General features: G+C 40.6%; 1 protein-coding gene across 1 annotated transcript in view; it reads left to right on the top strand.

The window, feature by feature from the left end:
• The window catches only part of LOC128734989 (E3 ubiquitin-protein ligase CBL-B-B), a 147,175-nt gene that overhangs the window by 113,558 nt on the left and 12,709 nt on the right, over window positions 1–20,908 (top strand). Inside the window, exons 2-7 of the mRNA XM_053829433.1 lie at window positions 6,149–6,295; window positions 17,755–17,898; window positions 17,977–18,093; window positions 18,170–18,294; window positions 18,363–18,484; window positions 18,572–18,715. Of these exons, the coding sequence (XP_053685408.1) occupies window positions 6,149–6,295; window positions 17,755–17,898; window positions 17,977–18,093; window positions 18,170–18,294; window positions 18,363–18,484; window positions 18,572–18,715 (799 nt within the window). The remainder of the gene's footprint in view (window positions 1–6,148; window positions 6,296–17,754; window positions 17,899–17,976; window positions 18,094–18,169; window positions 18,295–18,362; window positions 18,485–18,571; window positions 18,716–20,908) is intronic.

Raw genomic sequence — 20,908 nt, forward strand, 5'->3', positions numbered from 1 at the left:
GACACGAGAATATTAATTCTACAGTCGACAAAACAAATTCATGTAGCAATTATCAATACAAACAACTTTGTCAAAGACACCATACATTTATCTGTTCATATAAATTATCTATGAAGCGTTATTCGTGGACAAACCCTTTAAAACAGTTTTTAAACCCTGATTTATTCTGATCAACATTTACGTGTTCATAGTGTTCTAGAAAGTTGTTTATCTTGCTAAAATCAACGATTTTGTAGAACATTATCATAGGTTATTTTCTGATATTTCGGAGATTTTGAGCTTTTTTGGTAAAAAATAGTACTTATTTGGGCTTAAATATTTCCCAAGGTGGCAAATGGTGGCAGATCAAACAACTTCTACTTAATTCTATATTAAGTGTTATACTAAGAAATGTTCCTAAAGACACTACATGTGAAAAACTTCACGTTTCGGTGCAATATCACACAATCACGTATTTTGCTGTTTGGACCATTGTGCAGTGTTTGCAACAATGAAATATATTTATTTATTTATTACTAGCTGACCCGACAAACTTCGTATTGCCACAAATTAACCTGTGTTGTACATAAATCATGAATCTCCGATGATCTTTGTCACATTCTCGAGTTTTGCAAGTTTCTGAGGAGTTCAACCTTAGATAATTCATTTTGGCAGTTACGTAACTATGAAAGCATCCCAGGTAACCAATAAGCATCACCAATGCTATTCAAATGTAGGCCAATAGGCATTTAAGTCGCCTTAAATGCTACTTAAATGCTATTTTGGCAAAATATACAGCTACTTTACTGATAACCTTCTTAGAGTGCTGGCAATGCTAATTTACAGCTGATTACCGACACTAAGAATTTGAATTCAATTTTGGATGCCAATTTACAACACCTATGCAGTCAAAAAGCTAATATACAACAACGTGCAGTATAAAATGCCAGATACGCTGATTTGCTGCTTATGTTAATGCTTATTAGTTACCAAGAATGGGTAGTTTAATATGCAAATTTGCAATTTTTGCTCACAGCAAAGTAAAAAACAACTCCCCTGTCCCCTCATTGCATAGCCAGAAAGCGGATAGTAATATTCGCCATGATTGTACAACATTTCGCCGAATATCATTTTGCGAAAAACCTTAAGCGGAATGTACTATTTCACGGAAAATTCTTTTGTGGAAATTACCATTTCGCGATCCTCTCCTTACTCGCTGTCGCTCATTCCAGGAAACCCAGGTAGACCTAGGAAAACAAATAAACCTAGACAGTAGTGATTTCTGCGGGGAGTTGCCTCCCCCCAGTGGGCGGCGCTTCCGACGGCGGGTTGCCGGCAACACTCACGGCCGTCTCGTCCTGAATGATCTAGTGCTACTATAGACAGTTTTTGTGGTCTTGTTATTGACTAATGTTTTATGGAAGAGTCTCGAATTTCTCGAGTTCGATTAGTTTTTGAGTAACGCAAAAATTTCTGTTTTATTTGTATGAAAGTCCATATCCACCTACCACAGGGGTGAGAGGTCTCTACCATAAAATAAATTCAAGACTCCAAAATCACTCCACATGCCAAATTTGGTTCCATTTGCGTGATTAGCTCTCAAGTTATAAGGAAATTTGAATTTCATTTGCATGGGAGCCCCCCTTCTAAACAGGGGAGGGGTCTTAATTCGTCATAGAAAAAAATTCTGCCTGCAAAAACACCCACATGCTAAATTTGGTTCCATTTGCTTGATTAGCGGGTCAAGTTACAAGGAAATTTGTATTTCATTTGTATGGGAGCCCCCCTCTTAAAAGGGCAAGGGGTCCTAATTCACCATAGAAAAAATTTCTGCCATCTAAAACTCCCACATGCCAAATTTGGTTCCAGTTGCTTGATTAGTTCTCGAGATAAGAGGAAATTTGCATTTCATTTGTATGGAAGCCCTCCCTCTTGAAGGGAAGATGGGTCATAACTCGCTTTCTAAAGAGGAGAGGGGTCTCAATTCACCATAGAAAAAAATCTTGCCTCCAAAACCACTTACATGTCAAATTTGGTTCCATTTGCTTGATTAGTTCTCGAGTTATGAGGAAATTTGTATTTCACTTGTATAGGAGCCCCCCCCCCCTCCTAAAGTGGGGAGAGGTCCCAATTCATCATAGAAAAAATTTTTGTCTCCAAAAACACCCACATACCAAATTTGGTTCCATTTGCTTAATTAGTTCTCGAGTTATGAGGAAATTTGTTTTTCATTTGTACAGGAGCCCCCCCCTCTTAAAGTGGGGAGGGGTCCTAATTCACCATAAAAAATATTCTTGCGCTCGAAAACCTTCACATGCCAAATTTGGATCCATTTGCTTGATTGGTTCACGAGTTATGAGGAAATTTGTATTTCATTTGTATGGAAGCCCCTCCTCTTAAAGGGGAGAGGTGTCATAATTCCCCTTCTAAAGAGGGGAGGGGTCCCAATTTACCATAGAATAAAGTCTTGTCACCAAAAACACCCACATGCGAAGTTTTGTTCTATTTGCTTGATTAGTTCTCGAGTTATGCAGAAATTTGTGTTTCATTTGTATGGGAGCCCCGCTCTTAGTGGTGGGAGGGGTCTCTAACCATCACTAAAACCTTTCCTGGCCCCAAAAACCTCTACATGCAAATTTTCACGCCGATTGGTTCAGTAGTTTTTGATTCTATAAGGAACATCCCGACAGACAGACAGACAGAAATCCATTTTTATATATATGATGATATGTATGACCGCATTTAAAGGTCAAGACTAAAAACTTGAGATTAGTCTATAATCATCCATAATTTTCCAAAGCTCTTGTGGTGGACGTTATCATATGCAGCTTTGAAGTAAACGAACTAATTGTGCGTGTGAACTCTGTACTCACAACCTTTTTGAAGTATCTGCCGCAGCGTAAATATTTAGCACCGAACTAACACTGTACCGTTTTTGGTTTTATTTTTGCGCAGAATCGTTTTTAAGGGTCGAAGCTTGATAGATATACTTTTAGCTGTTGAATTTAAAATAACTTATAAAAAAATATCACTTAAATGAATCTGCATTCAAATCTTTAAAAGGTTTAGAAAAATAGACACTACGAAAATGAACAAAGTTGCGACAGCAACTCAAAAGGACCTGAACCTGCTACTTTAATATTAAGCTCAACAAAGCTCTGAAAGCATGTATTGAAACATAACCACGGCACACCGGAATGGCAGGAATAAACACTTGAACGATACAATGTATCTTTTGTTCTGGGTCACGCTAACTAATCGGCCATCGTATGTGTTGTCAACACAACAAAACCCGACGACATAAAAGCCGACTAGGGTAGGTATGTCCGTACGGTTCGGTACGTACTACCGACAGGCAACCGTCGTAAACCAAGGAACCGTCCGACCGCAAGAAGTCGTAATTTTATCAGGAACATGAAAAATAATCAGTCCTCTAGAATTACAACCGTCCATGGCCCTCACTACTATGCCACGCCACCATCAACCAACGTAACGCAAACGCAACACAACGCGCTCGTTTCCCATTTCAGTGTGCAGTAAATCACCGCAGCCCAGCCAGCTTTTAGAGGGACACACCAAGAATTTTCTATCAAAAGCGTGGTTTCATTTTGACTAGCGGACATAGTTGAAATATGGTTTCAATTCATCAAAATTTGGAAATGATGTATTAAATAAACTTAATTAAAACTGTTACTAAATTTCCAACAAAGTTGCCAAATAAGTTTCTAACTGTGTAGCTGCACCTACAAGATGGTGTTGGGTGACATTCTTATCATTATTTCGGCGAGCCGGTGTTTCTATCGGCCGTCCAGTCCCAGGGTCCCGTAGGTAGGCCACACCGTATGGGTGCAACGCGAAAAGAAGGTGCAAAGCAATTACTTTCAATTTACCGTCACCGCGCCGCCGTCTGCGTGGACCGTGAACGGAACGAGTCGGTCATTTTGCTTTTAAGCTTAACTAATTTTCCTCAGTCCTCGTAGGATTGGATGTCACACAGGTCAGTCATTTTGTTTCACATGACATCGATCTCAAGGCGGTGCTTGATCCTATTAGCAGCAAAGACTTCTCCTAGATTTATCGTAGATAAGTCATCCGCTCAATTTACTATAATAAGTGCAGGAAACACCTTCACGTCACAAGTGTGTGGAGCTGGGTGGGTGTTTTGCCAGAAGGAAAATGCACTTGAGAATTATTTTTTCCGCAAGCAAGCAAAAACTTTTGCGTCCGGTTTGTTATTTTTTTCTCGCACAAGTCGTCGTCATATACAGCCCCACAATCGAGTGTGATACTTGAATTCAAGTTTTCCTCTTCAAATTACCTCGCGAACAGTAAGTTCCTCCAGCAGGCAGCGTGAGAACCTTTTATGAAGCGTTGTTGCTCGGTCTGTCTGCTGCTGCAGCTGCTGTTGGGTACTTCTGCGACCAGGTGACAGTTGCGCTTACCGATGCAGAAAAATAAAACAGCAGAATCTCGAGTGTTTTCTTTTCGAGCCCAAGCATTCCTTTTTCAGCTTACCCGAGAGAATTTCAGCGATGCTATAATTGCCAATGGCAGTAGAGGTCGTTTTTATTGGTGTTACATTATCATAACCAAGCGTGCTTAGTTCGTTTTGTAGAATTGGACAAAAAAAACGTTCTCTGTTTTGACCAAGGCTGATTCTAGGAATTATACTGTGGATAAATTAAGAAGTAAAAAACAACGAAAAACAACGCCATCATTGCTCCTCAAAATGTTGGCTTTGTTGTGGCAATTTGCTTGATAGCGCTGAGCTTTTTGTAGTCACAAAAAAGACTAGAAGAGGATGTTTAAACTTTTCCTTTGAACAAAAAGTGGTTCATGTAATTGCTATTTTTTTGTGATTGTAAAGTAGATTGCATAATTAGGATTGATCCATCTAACGGAGTAGTCAAAATTTTGTTTTACCTTTTTCAAAAATTGTAACAAATTTCAATATGTAATTAATAGAAGAACAGAAACCGTCATTAAATGCAAGTATATGAAGCTCAACTTCCATGTTCACACAACACACCCACACCACTCAGACAAGATTTTTTCTAGAACGATTGCAAAGTGTTTCCTTATTAAAATTTTGTAACTGACTGACTCCCATGCTGCTGCATGGCATATACCATTCTGTGATTTGACGAGAAAATTCTCATTATGGAAAAGTTTTTCAGAGTTCGCTTTGGAGCTCCCACGCGCTGCCACCAGCGACAATACATCGCTAGATTAAAGAATCGACTACATCCACAGCACAGCCCGGACGGGGAAAGTCATCTCGTTTATGCAAACAACAGAACATACACCCGAACACAGCCGAATAAACGAAGCAATCTCCGCCTGCATAAAAAAAACTTTTGCTAAAATATGTACTCAACAAAAATCTATAGGAAAACATATTGCGCTACCTTTCACATTGTAGAAAAATGGTAGTTTCATTTTAAAGTTTTCGGTTGAACAGCTTTTGATGTATGTTTGATGAATAGCTTTAAATGTGGTACAGGCAAAAATGAAACCAATGCATTGAATAATTTATTTTTGATATTTTCAAACTTGATTACTTTGTTTTGAATTCCGAACCTCAAACTCTTAAGGTAAGAATCCGAAAATTCCAGACATCGCAGAAAGGCACACCAACACTGTAAACTGAAAGAAGATGTAATATTTTTCCAACTCATTTCACATCACGCTTCGAGACAACAAGGATGGTGCTTCAGAAGCATTAAATCTTCACATGTAAAATTTATAATGAAAAAGCTCTCCTCTTTTCCATTCCCATCAACTGTACAAAAGAAGGGTCGAATGTCGATTTTGTTAAAAGCCTTTTTAGTTTAGAGAGAAAAGCTTTTCTATCATGTAGGCTTAACGCTAGAGGAAACTGTATAGTTTAACTCTTACTGACTACAACGAATTAAAAAGGACACGAATAATACAATCGAAATTTACCAATTCGGGGCAGAACGTTCATGCAGAAATATTAATTATTATTATTAATCAAACATTGTAATTAATAATGTAAATTATTATTCAATACCACACATACATCGAATACTGGTCTTCGTCACCGAACCGGAAAAGTTTCTGTTTTCTGTTCACGCTTGTCAATAATCATTAATACGCGGCGGTGATTAATAACTTGCATTTTTCTCTTCTCTTCTTTCTCCCGCAGCACACTGGTACCGTGGAAGTTGTTTCGGCAGGAACTGTCCCTGGTGCATCCGATCTCCTCCGGGTTGGAAGCGATGGCGCTCAAAACCACCATAGACTTAACGTGCAATGATTATATATCGAATTTTGAATTCGATGTGTTTACTAGGTGAGTGCTAGATCATTAATCTGGAGGTACATTATATTTAAGGATTATTCAAGAGAAATGCTGTTACAAAAATCAGGCTTTTTATTCATATTCTGTTCCCAAGATTCCTGCTCAAGCTAAAAATTTATATCACTAACTATAATATTGTATGCGTGATCTTGTTTGTACCATCATACTTGACCATGTTGTAGAAACAATTAAACCAAAACTAACTTGGAGTCTGAACTTGGCCGCCTCCAAGAACATGGCCGTATGTAGTACCTTTTTTCAGCACAGAATCCTACACTGGAGGTCACCAAATCAGATAGAATCACAGATCGACCCATTTTATTTATTTATTTATTTTTATTCATCTGACCTTATCGGTCTAAATGAAGTTTCACGTGGATGGGGAAAAGCTCACTTGAGGTGGTCACAACGTGATCCTTCGCGATCTTCGTAGGAAGGCAAATTCTGAGGATCGTTCCATGGGAGATTTCGCAGGGCATAACGAACAAATTTACGCTGAATGCTTTCTAGTCTTATGTTCCAAATTGCCTGATGCGGGCACCAAACAACGCTGGCAAACTCTAAAGTTGATCGGACTAACGAACAGAATAAAGGTTTAAAGCACAGAGGGTCATCAAATTCACGGGCTATTTTGAATATAAATCCAAGTTTTTGACTAGCTTTTTCAATAGTCGTTGAGATGTGCGGCCTGAATGATAGTTTTTCGTCCAGTATCACTCCCAAGTCTTTCACCTGCTCAACCGTACTGAGTTTGGTACCGGCGATACTGTAATCAAATCGGATGGGATTTTTTGTACGATGGTAAGTGATGACGCAACATTTTTCCACGCTTAATAGCAATTGGTTCCTCTCACACCAGTCGGTAAATAGATTCAACATAGTTTGAAGTTCCATACAATCTCTAATTTGACGAATTACGTAGTATATTTTTAAATCGTCGGGAAAGGATTGACGTCCGCCATGATCAAGGATCAGTGCTGCATCATTTACGAATAATGAGAACAACAAAGGACCTAGGTTACTACCTTGTAGCACACCTGATTTGTTCGTTTATTGAGGATGATTGGTGATTCCGAATTCGTACATAAAGCTGCCTATTTACAAGATACGATTCCAGCCAATTACAAAACCGTTCAGTACAGCCAAGTTTTTTCAGTTTATGCAAAAGCAGCTTATGGTTAACAGTGTCGAATGCGGCTTTAAGATCAGTATATACTCTATCTACTTGTGCTTTACAACTAATATTTCTAATGCAAAATGAAACGAAATTTACAAGATTGGTTTCTACTGAACGACCACGGAAAAACCCGTGTTGCACTGTACTAATATAATTTCGACAAGCAGCAAACAATCTATCCTTCACGATAATATCGAAAACCTTTGACTTCGCTCACAAGGACGTTATTCCTCTGTAGTTCGTTACGTTGCATTTATCGCCTTTTTTGAAAACCGGAAACATACAGGATTTTTTCCAGGTAACAGGAAAACTCTGTTGTTGAAGTGACAAGTTGAATAGGAAGGTTAACGGAGACGCTAAGATATCCGAACATTTTTTCATTAACGCTGCAGGAATTACCCCGGGTCCAGGTGAAAAGGACGACTTCAAGTTACTAGCGGCAGAAATCACGGGTTGGTCATTTATGTTGAAGATATCCATTTCTAGCACTGCAGAAGGTACATCTAACAGAGCTTGCTCTATCTGTAGAGCAGTGGTCAGGTTGCAGTTAAATACGCTTGAGAAATGTTGCGCGAACATATGGCATTTATCAGCAGCAGATGTAGCATTAGCATCATTGAGGAACATAGTCGAAGGAAGACCGCTTTCTTTCCTCTTGGTGTTAACAAAGTTCCAGAATTTGTTCGAGTTCCGACGCAAATTTTGTTGAGCGCGACGAACATGCCGATTGTAGAGGAATCTGTTGTAGTGCCGATATTTATTACTGGCAATAGTAAACTTGCGCTTTAAGATCGGACAACGGCGTCTAGTGAATGCTCGGAGTGTCTTCGCTCTAGCTCTTTTCAATTGACGAAGCTTCGCGTTCGACCATGGAGGTTTACGTGGTGGTCGACGGAGAGGTATACATTCAGTTAGCTTTTGGTCGTAGAAAGTCACGGCATCATTAACATCCGTAAAGTATTCAAGAGCACCCCAATCAATCTGTGACAGAAGCTCACGTAACAACTCAACGTTCGCATTACGGTAGTCAAGTTCATTTGGATCGTGTGCATCAATAAATTCTACTGGCCGACGATCCTTTAGCACAACACAGAGAGCAGGGTGGAAAGGATCAAGAGCAGCAATGCTCTGTGGTGCTTCAAAAACACGGTAATCAGTCTTCGTTTACAAAGATAAGGTCTAGATTGCGGGACTGATGATTGCATATAGCATTTAATTGTCTAAGGCCCAGAAAAGTGATACCATCGAGCAACGTGCGGCTAGCAGAAGTAAACGACGATGCAAGTGAATCAACAGTTGCATACCCGCGCAAACAGGTTTTCCATACTAGCCCGGGCTGGTTAAAATCGCCCAATACCAACAATGTATCGCACATTCCCATTATAGCGGAAGCAGATTCAAGTACATTCAGCTGATCCTGTATAACGTCGCAATCTGACCGTTTTTCTGGTGGGATATACACAGCCGCAACAAACACATTCTTGGTTTCTGTAACTATTTTGACCAACAGCGTTTCGAGTCTAACCGGAACTATTTCGACGATTCTGCAACACACAAAAGATGTTGAGACAGCAATTAGTTTTGATCGACGGTCGGCACTTCTCAGACATTATCGACGTCACATCCTATCGAAGCGCTAACGTTGACTCGGAGCACTACCTAGTGATGGTTATAAGATGCGCCCAAAACTCTCCGTTGTGAACAACATTCGTTACCGACAGCAGCCTAGGTTAGATCGCGCGCGGCTGAAGAAGCCAAACGTCGGCGCATTCACTCGAAGCAGCGCTGTCGAAAGAGAACGTGCTGAACGAAACCCCTGCTCGAGGACTGCTGGAACACCATCAAAACAGCCATCAGCAGTGTAACGGAGAGCTCCATTGGGCATGTGGCACGAAATCACCGGAACGATTGGTTTGAGGAAGAATGTAGGAGGATGACGGATGAGGAGAAAGCTGCACGGGCGGCTATAGTGAGCAGTGCCACACGTCAGAACATGGAAAGACACAAACAGTAAAAGATGCAGCGAAACCAAACCTTCTGGGAGAAAAAGCGCAACCTGGAAGAGCAGGAATATGCAGAGTTGGAGCGGCTGCATCGTTCTCAGGAAACGCGGAAGTTCTACCAGAAACTGAACGGATCCCGCAAAGGCTTTGTGCCGCGAGCCGAAATGTGTCGGGATAAGAATGGCAATATTCTGACGGACGATCGTGAGGTGACCAATAGGTGGAAGCAGCACTTCGACGAACACCTGAATAGCGCCCAGGCGGTGAACCATGGCGGCGAGGAAAGCGATTTCGACGATGCAACAAACGGGGAAGAGGTGCCAGCTCAAATGATCGACGAAATTAAGGAGGCAACAACAACTAACAACAAGTCAGCATCGGTATCGGAGCGGAGTTTATTAAAATGGGACCAGAAAAGCTGACCGTTTGTATGCACCGGCTAATTGTTAGAATTTGGGACACGGAACAGCTGTCGGAGGAGAGGAAAGATGGGGTTATTAACCCAATCTACAAAAAGGGCGATAAGTTGGACTGTGAGAACTATCGAGCGATCACCGTTCGCAATGCTGCGTATAAAGTACTGTCCCAAATCATTTTCCGCCGGCTATCACCAATTGCGAACAGATTTGTGAGAACTTATCAAGCTGACTTCGTCGAAGGTCGGTCTCAAATATTTACACTGCGGCAGATGCTCCAAAAGATCCGTGAATACAGAATTCCCACGCACCATTTATTCGTTGACTTCAAAGCCGCATATGATACCATCGACCGGAAAGAGCTATGGAAAATCATGGACGAGAACAGCTCCCCCAGGAAGCTAATCAAACTGATTAAATCTACGATGGATGGTACACAGTGCTGTGTTCGGATTTCGGGTGGATTGTCAAGTTCACTCAAATCACACAGAGCCAAGAACGATCTTCGGCGGCGTACAGAAGAACGGAGTATGGCGGAGGATGAACCATAAGCTCGCACAGCTCTATGACGAACCCAATGGTAGTTGGACGGATACGATGAGCAGGGCATGTTGCAAGAATACTGAACAACTAGCCTGCAAAGATAGTTTTCGCTTCATATCCGGTAGGAACAAGACGACCAGGGGCACACCTAGCGAGAAGGTTAGACCAGGTGGAGCGAGATCTGGCGGAGAGTGTCCAAGAAAAGTGAGAGCGATAGTCCACAACCGAGTAAATTAGAAAAACTTTGTTCACCAGGGTTTGTCTTAGGACGGCAAGCCAACTAAGTATGTAAATAACGATGCATTCCAATTCGAACGAAAGGACTTCGGGATTCGTTTTGGCGGAGTACAAACTCTCCAGGTACTTTTTGAAGAGATTTCTATCGTACATCTGACGTCTATCGGGAGGTTACGATAGACTGGCTACATCGTTAGGCGGCGTGGAAAACCGCTTTCAGCTCCATATTTAACGTTGCTCACCAAAGAATCTCGGGTATCCGAAATACCACAAATTGTCTGTACCGGCAATGGTCAGAGATTGGCCAGTATAGAGTCTGGACTCGGTCTAGAAATAGCACTCATACACCTTTTTGGATAGAGACTAAATAACGTTTGCAGCTCTGAACGTGGAATGGAAAGAAATTAAAACGAGGCTATTCTTATTTTTGGACTGACGTGGTAGAGATCTCCTTCCTCGAATCGAAGGTACACAAAAGACGCAAAACGACTCTCATTCGAGTCAAAAAACCTGTGTGTCTGAGAAATGCTTTCTAGTGACGCAGATAGTCTGTTGTACTGGAGAATCCATTACCGATAGTTCATTTCTGGACTATGCTTCTTCAATGAGGATATCTTAGTCAACTGAAGCTCTCCACATTTCCTGCAGTAGAACCTTCAAGTTCACGAAATGCGAAAAGAATTCCAGCGGGTCACACATCATCATGAGCGCCCGAAGTACCGCGTGTTCGATTGGTGAACGGTGACAAAGCTATAGTTGTGTTCCACCAAAGGCCCAATATCTTCTTGGTAGCATCTTTTCTCTTTTCCGACTTTCAGATAATTTCGTCGTTCCCTCTCTCCTGTAAGGATGCCAAACAGTCGGTGAAATTTACAATCAGTTGGGTACATATTTCAAATTCTCCTACAGCGTGGATGCATTTTACGTCATGAGCTAGCTTCACAATTTTCTCCTCCGTTTCTACGCTAGCGAGAGTATCGTCTACGTAGTGCTTGTTCGCGATGGCATCGACAGCTTACGAGCACTCATGTTCGAATAGTTTACCGTTGGTATTCTTGATATATCGGTCAGTCGCCGAATGTCATTGGCACAGCGCACCGTCCGACGGAGTGTCATTCCAAAGGCTAGCTGGTAATACTGATCTTCCAACTTTATTAAAATATCTAGTGAAAAATTTCTCGTCTGGTTACTCGACCTTTTTCTAAAGCAGTGCTTCCGACAACAGGTCGTCTTCCTCCTTTTGCCGCTCTAAATATTTCCATCTGCTATAAACTATCACTTTACCGTCTGAAGTCCTGCCAGCTTCATACATGAACCGGACGAAGTTACATACCGTCAACAGTTCCAAAACTTCTATGGCAAACTGATCTACGGAATATAGCTACTGGTCGACCTTCAAGGCCTCCCAGTTGACTTCGAGGTATGACACTGGCCTAATAAGCCAGTCGCGTATGTTCGAATCTCGGCTGGGAGAGGCTGTTAGAGTCAATAGGATCGTAGCAACTGGCCCTGCAATTGTCCTGTACTCTAACAGCTGACTGCGAAGTCTGTCGTATAAAAACAGAAGGTCAAGTTTCGATCACGGAATGTAGCACCTAGGCTTTGCTTTGTTTTTTCGACCTTTAAGATACCTAAGCTATCGAGAGTGAAGAAAGAATTCGACGAGAAGTATCCATACACGAACCATCCTAGAAGGGTTTGGACAGTTGTAGGCTCAAAGGGTCTTCCCTCCCGACTCCTGAAAGCACGATGCAGCCTCGCGTTGTCTAGCCCTATAATAATTCGTGGTCTTACTTCGATTTAGGAATACTATAAAATGCCGACGAAATGCTCATCAGGTATATAACCGGATGTTACCAACAGAAGGCTCTAACTGTCACATCAATAATGCATTATTCGCAACATTTCGATTTTTGCCATCTAGCACAGAATATCAACTCAAAATAAACAAGTGTTACTCTGCAACATAGGTTCGAAGAGCTCTGAACCTGTCCTCTTTTGTGGCTGGAAAGTGGAAAGTACGATTTGCGGTCATGATTGGTTTTCTGCTACCATTTAAAGAAAACTGCTACAGAATCACATCGAATGCTTACCGAAGCTTTCAGAACATGCTCGTTGAAAATTTATGATTTTGACGTGAGAGATATAAACCTCCAAAAAAGTTCGAAAACATGCACTGCAACTGCATGCACTTTTGTACGAAGATGGGACTCAAACGTAACGAAAACTGGCAAATCAATTGAATATAACTCAAGAAGCCATTTCCTTACGTTTTCAGGCTATGGGAACGGTTCAGAAAATTGGGAAGTGGATTGTGTCAAACATCTTGGGATCTTGGGTAAGAGCAACCATCAACATTGGTTACACGGCCAAATAGCTATGGACGAAAGACAATGCTTTGTGAAATCAGAAGGGTTTGAACTACTATGAGCTACTCAAAGCTGGTAAAACCGTTAATACTAAATATACTAAATTTAAATGCTACCGATAACAAATAACCAATTTGAATCAAGTATTGGGGAAAATGACCTGAATACCAATAAAAACAACATAAGATGATTTTGTTGCATGATAATCCTCCTTCACATACTGCGGAACCGGTCAAGGAAACAATTAAGTGATCTGGTTAGGATCCGTTGTCAATGAACGCTTAACTTTGAATCATATTCGAAGGTCCGTGGAGCCCCACTGGAACAATCCGAAACAACACAGCATTCGTCTGGTCTTGAGGAACTTTACAATTGGTGCTGGTAGTTGCTTCCGCTTGGGAGATTTACAGCGAGGCATCTGTTTTCTCAGAGTGTTATAGGGGGTAGTACCCCAGCTGGCATTTTCATGCGTATATAAAAGTAAAAAATCATATGCGATATACGTGATGAGGAATAATTATACGAATTTCATTTATATAAATATGTATATACGATAAAATCCGATTAAGCGCGACTCGCTCCATACTGCTATATAATTTTGTGCTGAAAATCGTAAATGTGTCAGTTACCATAAAACGGGGTAATATCGATCAAATGGACCATTCGCATAAATGAGTGAAATAAACAACTTCTGGAAACTTTCCTGAACGGATCAATGTTACCCCCAATGTTCAATGTTACTCCATTTTAGGGTACCATCATTATATATTATTATATATTATTATATATTACTAGCTGACCCGACAAACTTCGTATTGCCACAAATTAACCTGTGTTGTACATAAATCATGAATCTCGGATGATCTTTGTCACAATCTTGAGTTTTGCAAGCCCCACAGTGGGCGGCGCTTCCGACGGCGGGTCACAGGCAACACTCGCGACCGTCTCGTCCTGAATGATCTAGCGTTACTATAGATAGTTTTTGTGGTCTTGTATTGACTAATGTTTTATGGAAGAGTCTCGAATTTCTCGAGTTTGATTAGTTTTTGAGTTTCGCAAAAATTTCTGTTTTATTTGTATGAGAGTCCATATCCCCCTACCACAGGGGTGAGAGGTCTCTAACTATCGTAAAATAAATTCAAGACTCCAAAATCTCCCACATGCCAAATTTGGTTCCATTTGCTTGATTAGTTCTCAAGTTATAAGGAAATTTGAATTTCATTTGTATGGGAGCTCCCCTCTTAAAAGGGGAAGGGGTCGTAATTCACCATAGAAAAAAATTCTGCCATCTAAAACTCCCACATGCCAAATTTGGTTCCATTTGATTGATTAGTTCTCGAGATAAGAGGAAATTTGCATTTCATTTGTATGGAAGCCCACCCTCTTAAAGGGGAGATGGGCCATAACTCGCTTTCTAAAGAAGAGAGGGGTCTCAATTCACCATAGAAAAAAATCTTGCATCCAAAACCACTTACATGTCAAATTTGGTTCCATTTGCTTGATCAGTTCTCGAGTTATGAGGAAATTTGTTTTTCATTTGTATAGAAGCCCCCCCCCCCTCTTAAAGTGGGGAAATCCATAGAAAATATACCATAGAAAATATTCTTGCCTACAAAAACACCCACATGATAAATTTGGTTCCATTTGCTTGATTAGTTCTAGAGTTATGAGGAAATTTGTATTTCGTTTGTATGAGAGCCCCCCTCTTAAGAAGGTAAGGGGTCCTAATTTATCATAGAAAAAATGGTTGCCTCCAAAAACACCCACATGCCAAATATGGTTCCATTTGCTTGATTAGTTCTCGAATTATGAGGAAATTTGTATTTTATTTGTGTAGAAGCACCCCCTCTTAAAGTTGGGAGGGGTCCTAATTCACCATAGAAAATATTTTTGCCTCCAGAAACCTCCACATGCCAAATTTGGTTCTATTTGCTTGATTAGTTCTCGAGTTATGAGGAAATTTGAATTTCATTTGTATAGGAGCCCCCCCTTCTAAAGTGGGTAGGGGTCCCAATTCATCATAGAAAAAATTTTTGTCTCCAAAAATACCCACGTGCCAAATTTGGTTCCATTTGCTTGATTAGTTCTCGAGTAATGAGGAAATTTGTATTTCGTTTGTATAGGAGCCCCCCCTCTTAAAGTGGGGAGGGGTCCTTATTCACTATAGAAAATATTCTTGCCCTCGAAAACTTTCACATGCCAAATTTGGTTTCATTTGCTTGATTAGCTCTCGAGTTATGAGGAAATTTGTATTTCATTTGTATAGGAGCCCCCCCTCCTAAAGTGAGGAGGGGTCCCAGTTCATCATAGAAAAAATTTTTGTCTCCAAAAACACCCACGTGTCAAATTTGGTTCCATTTGCTTGATTAGTTCTCGAGTTAAGAGGAAATTTGTATTTCGTTTGTATAGGAGCCCCCCCTCTTAAAGTGGGGAGTGGTCCTTATTCACCATAGAAAATATTCTTACCCTCGAAAACTTTCACGTGCCAAATTTTGTTCCATTTACTTGATTAGTTCTTCAGTTATGAGGAAATTTGTATTTCATGTGTATAGGATCCCCCCCCCCCTCCTAAAACGGGGAGGGGTCCCAATTCATCATAGAAAAAAATTTTGTCTCCAAAAACACCCACATGCCAAATTTGGTTCCATTTGCTTAATGACTTCTCGAGTTATGAGGAAAATTGTGTTTCTTTGGTACAGGAGCCCCCCCTCTTAAAGTGTGGAGGGGTCCTAATTTACTATAGAAAATATTCTTGCCCTCGAAAACCTTCACATGCCAAATTTGGTTCCATTTGCTTGATTAGTTTTCGAGTTATGAGGAAATTTGTATGGAGGCCCCCCCTTTTAAAGAGGAGAGGAGTTATAATTCCCCTTATAAAGAGGGGAGGGGTCTCAATTTACCATAAAATAAATTCTTGTCACCGGAAACACCCACATGCCAAATTTTGTTCTATTTGCTTGATTAGTTGTCGAGTTATGCAGAAATTTGTGTTTCATTTGTATGGGAGCCCCCCCTCTTAGTGGGGGGAGGCGTTTCTAACCATCACTAAAACCTTTCCTGGCCCCAAAAAACCTCTACATGCATATTTTCATGACAGAAATCCTTCTTTATAGGTATAGATTATTATTATATAATTATACATACATATTATACGACTGAAATCAACCTGCTGGTGATGGTACTAGCTGGGACATAGATACAGTCGAAATACACCCGAAAGTCTGATTGTGCACTGAGAAGATGTACTATTAATTCGCCCAGTGTTGATTTTTTGTCACAAGTTTGAACCACTGCTACCATTATTTTGATCTATTCTGGTACAATTTTGTAAAATATTGTAATTGCAAATTGGCTTACTGCAGTAACAAAACGTACTCGACTCCTTTAACGCGGAATTTTGCCTTACCGAGTCGAATCGAGTTACCCGATACGGATATGACGAGGTGTTTTTAAAGACTCTTTAAAAGATATATTGGATCGTTATATAATGTTTATTCGACCTGCTTGCTGAGTAAAATCATCAAATTCAGTAATTGAGCGAATTTTTCTAAAGCGAAATATTTTGTTCAAAATAAACGGATTTTGAGAAAACAGTTTTATTGGGCGTCATAGTCAAAGCATATTTTGCAGAAAAATCCAACTTGTTTGTCATTCTTTTTAGAAATATATTCTCATATTAAATCGAAATATTCTCAATTTCTCAACTACTTTTAAGCTAGTATGACAAAATTGGGCTAAAACATTACCGGTTAGCAGTTATACTTAGCTCCTGCTAACCTTTTGCATTATTTAGCTCCATTTAGTAGTTTGCGGTTACGAAAGCTAGCCTCGAAACGGATTAGCTATGTTTCTTAGGTTCCTTTTTATCTGACAAAAAAAAACAATTTCAAATCAGGATTGTGAAGCTACCACAGTCTGAGCCTGAGCCTTAACTATAATTCTGAGCTTTATCTTCCACGAAAAATACACAACCTGATACCTACTTGCTATGCCATTGTTGACTGCAAAAACTATTCCGAGAATAGAATTATGGCGCTTCGATAAACCAAGCAAAATGGCGATTACTATCCGTGAAGAAAGCAAAAAGGGACAAAAGTTCTCCGGGTCAGGCAACCACAGTGCAAATTAAAATGCTAACCGAAAAGTATTTTTCAACACGTTCGTTCGTTTTACTGTCACAATTTAGATTATCTCGGAGTAGCACAGTTTTCCAGCCAATTATACTGGCGAAAGTCGGAAGTTCCAACGTGAATGTGAACAACACCTGAAAGTACCTAGACTGCTTGTTATGAAACTAATAACTTTTGCTGGTGGCAGTTGGTAGTAAAATGCTTAGTTAGTTTCTCACTGAAGGTTCAACATTCTCGGTGATTAGCAGCCGGGTGGCAACGAATTCAGTTAGAGAAAAGTTTAATTAAATCGTATCAGTTTATGCTTTCGTTTATAAATAAGTAGCTCAGAACAGTGCTATTCGTTATTTCGTTTATTAGGTCTTTTTAAAACGCAAAGCGTTCATTCGAATGCCAGTTGAGCTCGCAATGTAGGTGTATTTCCACAAATGGAATTAAAACAATTTTTCAAACCAGATTACCTCAATTTACCTGCAAAATTTTTCAAATAAACTTTTATGGAGCTTTTAAATATTTACCACAATTTCTACTCCATTGATTCTCACTATTGCGTTGTTTGCTTCTCTTTTTTGCAGGCTGTTTCAACCGTGGAATACGTTACTAAGAAATTGGCAAATCCTAGCTGTGACGCATCCGGGCTACGTCGCCTTCCTAACGTACGACGAAGTCAAGGCACGCTTACAAAAGTATATCAATAAGGCTGGTAGTTATGTTTTCAGGTATTATATCACTCTTGACGCTCTCTGGCAGCGCTCAGTCACGTAGTTCAACAAATATATTGTGTGCTTCCGTTTCAGATTATCCTGCACACGGTTAGGTCAGTGGGCGATAGGTTACGTAACGGCGGAAGGCGAAATACTCCAAACGATTCCCCAAAACAAGTCATTATGTCAAGCTTTACTAGATGGTCACAGGTAAGTTATCGATGATTGTTTTTTTGCTATTTGCAATTTCCACCAGCATCAACTTCTCTCCGTTTTTCACCTGCAGGGAGGGTTTCTATCTATTTCCGGACGGAAAGCCCCATAATCCTGATCTTTCGTTTGCTGTGCAAAGTCCACTGGAAGATCACATAACGGTAACGCAGGAGCAGTATGAGCTGTACTGTGAGATGGGTAAGTAAAACACTAAGCTCCACTAATCTAAGACAAACATGAGATGAAATACTTGTTTCGTTTTACAGGGAGTACGTTCCAGCTGTGTAAAATATGTGCCGAAAACGACAAAGACATTAGGATTGAACCTTGTGGGCATTTACTCTGTACGCCGTGTTTAACGGCGTGGCAAGTGGACTCCGAAGGACAGGTAAATCTTTCCCAACCTGTGGTTGACCATGCGTTTGCTTCGAGCTCGAATCTAATCGATATGATTTTCCTTCATCTTGTTTTGCAGGGTTGCCCCTTCTGCAGGGCGGAAATCAAGGGCACCGAGCAGATCGTAGTGGACGCATTCGACCCGAAACGGCAACACAACCGCAACTCGGCAAACGGGCGGCACCAGCTACAGATGAACGACGACCACGACGACGACACTGAGGTACTGTGAACCGCCTGACCATGCAACGCACTCCTTCCTGCCCCTGCCTGCCTGACTGTGTGTCTGCTATGTGTTTGTAAACATCTCCACACCACCAACCACACCGCTCGCTCGCTCGCTCGCATCCTGCATCTATTGAACGAAACAAAAAAAAAAATACGCACACCATCCGCTCAGTAACAGGCAATAGTGTTTTGTTTTGTGCTGTATTGTTTTGTTGTGTCCATCCCCGTTTGCAAAACACATTCACACATTCCGAGTGCACGCTGCGAGCAACAATCAAATAAATAATTATCGTTCCGTTGTTTGCGTGTTATATCAGTCCAGAGAGCACCCGGAATGGATTCACGCCAGCAGCGATTCGTTAGTTATATGGCAGTTTCGCTTTTGATTCGCCCAGCGCACTCACCCCGTTCAATTTCTGTTTATTCTGATTCAATTTGCGGATGGACCAGCAATAGGAGAATGCATTTTGTCAGTAGCTTTTCGCTTCCCATTACGTAAATGTAAATTTCATACAATGTATTTTACTTTCTCTAGCATCAAATTGTGTAATGTTAATGTGATTATTTGTCGAAGTTGAGATGTGATTTTGCGTCTTTATTTTGTTTGTAGGTAGTTTCTTTGTAAACAATTATTTATTGTGTCCTTTAGTTTCAAACACACGCAACTCTATCTGAAAACACGCTGATGAAGACATTTGTATAAAAAAAAGTATTTTTGGTTTTAATTAGGACAAACGAAATCGAAAACTGAAAACTGAACGATCACAATTGTTAGTAAAGTTCCGGAAGATTAAATTGAAAATTACCGCCGTAAATTTGATTAATGTAACAGAATGCTTTAGAATCTTCTGGAATAATTGTTTGTCAAAAAATTGCTGACTTGGTTGGTAGCCAATATAAGGCTCACCCACCTTGCGAAATTTCATGGTTAATTAATTTGAGGATCACTTCTGCAGTAGAATAGGGTGTATTTCACTCATTCCAGGCTGTGAAGCCTGAAAAATTACTATTGTAGCGACATTCCAAGATTTCATTGTCATTCATACAGTATTTACCGGCCGAATTTCTAGTGTTATTAGCTTGATAATGTTTCGATGTTGACAATATTTTAGTTAGCCAGCTTATCTCGCCGGAACTGGAAAGTTTATTGTTGAACTTCTTGTGCCAACAAAAACTGTGCATAAGCCTTGCGTCATTTCTTCTCCGTCAGGATCATGTTCGCAGCGTACCAACTGCTATGATGGACATTGGTATTACTGTCATACTAATAGAGAGTCCATTTGATTCCTAGTAACAGACCACGCTCTTGAAATCATCGGAGACGGGAAATGGTAAACGTATCATAACATAACATAGTAGTTAACTGAGATGCATGCATGCGCTTATGGACCTAACTAACAATATGCATATCTGGACTATCAAACAAGGATTCGGTTGTACCAGCTTTACTGAAAATGACACCAGAATCATGAAGCCATTCTGTTATTGACGCCTTGACTTGAGGCCTCCTGAATTGGCAATTTCTACGAGAGAGCTCAATCCTTACAGGAAGATATGGAGACCTAGAAATTGCCGATGGAAAAACATGCGTATCCTGCGAGAAGTAGCTTCGCAAAATGGATTTACAGTAATGAGAATTCCAAGCACGTGAGAGGCAGTAGGTACAGGAAATGTTGAATCAATACTTGATGGAGGAAGAAGAGATTCTGAAGAAGCACCGGGCTTGACGAGGATACAACACGGAAGTGTATTGATCAAAATACTGCGGTGTCCGAATTATTCATTTCGCAAGGGACGGCTGGGGTAGATAACGACGAAACCAAAGTGCTTTCAGCACCCTTTATCCCACTCCCACTTTAGACCTGTCTCGTAAGCTGTATCAGCATTAGCAGGAAATTTGTGGTTAAAACCGCAGAGAGTATATTTTGAAGCTATTGACCCCGGAGGAGAAAATAACGTTGTCGGATTTCCGTATGAGTCAGATGAGGAACATGGATGATAGGACATGACAGGGCTCTCCCAAGCACAAATGACTGCCCTGTAATCCCTATCTAAGTAGTTACCGTTGTTTAAAAGTAAAGCTGAACTGTGGCCAATATTTATCAGCAGTAACGAACATCACGACTGAACAGTTTAAAGCGACTGGAGAACAACTTGAAAAGAGATTCAGTTGAGGCTGGGAGCAGAC

Source organism: Sabethes cyaneus, chromosome 2 (genome assembly GCF_943734655.1).
Source record: "Sabethes cyaneus chromosome 2, idSabCyanKW18_F2, whole genome shotgun sequence".
Classification (NCBI taxonomy): Eukaryota; Metazoa; Arthropoda; class Insecta; order Diptera; family Culicidae; genus Sabethes; species Sabethes cyaneus.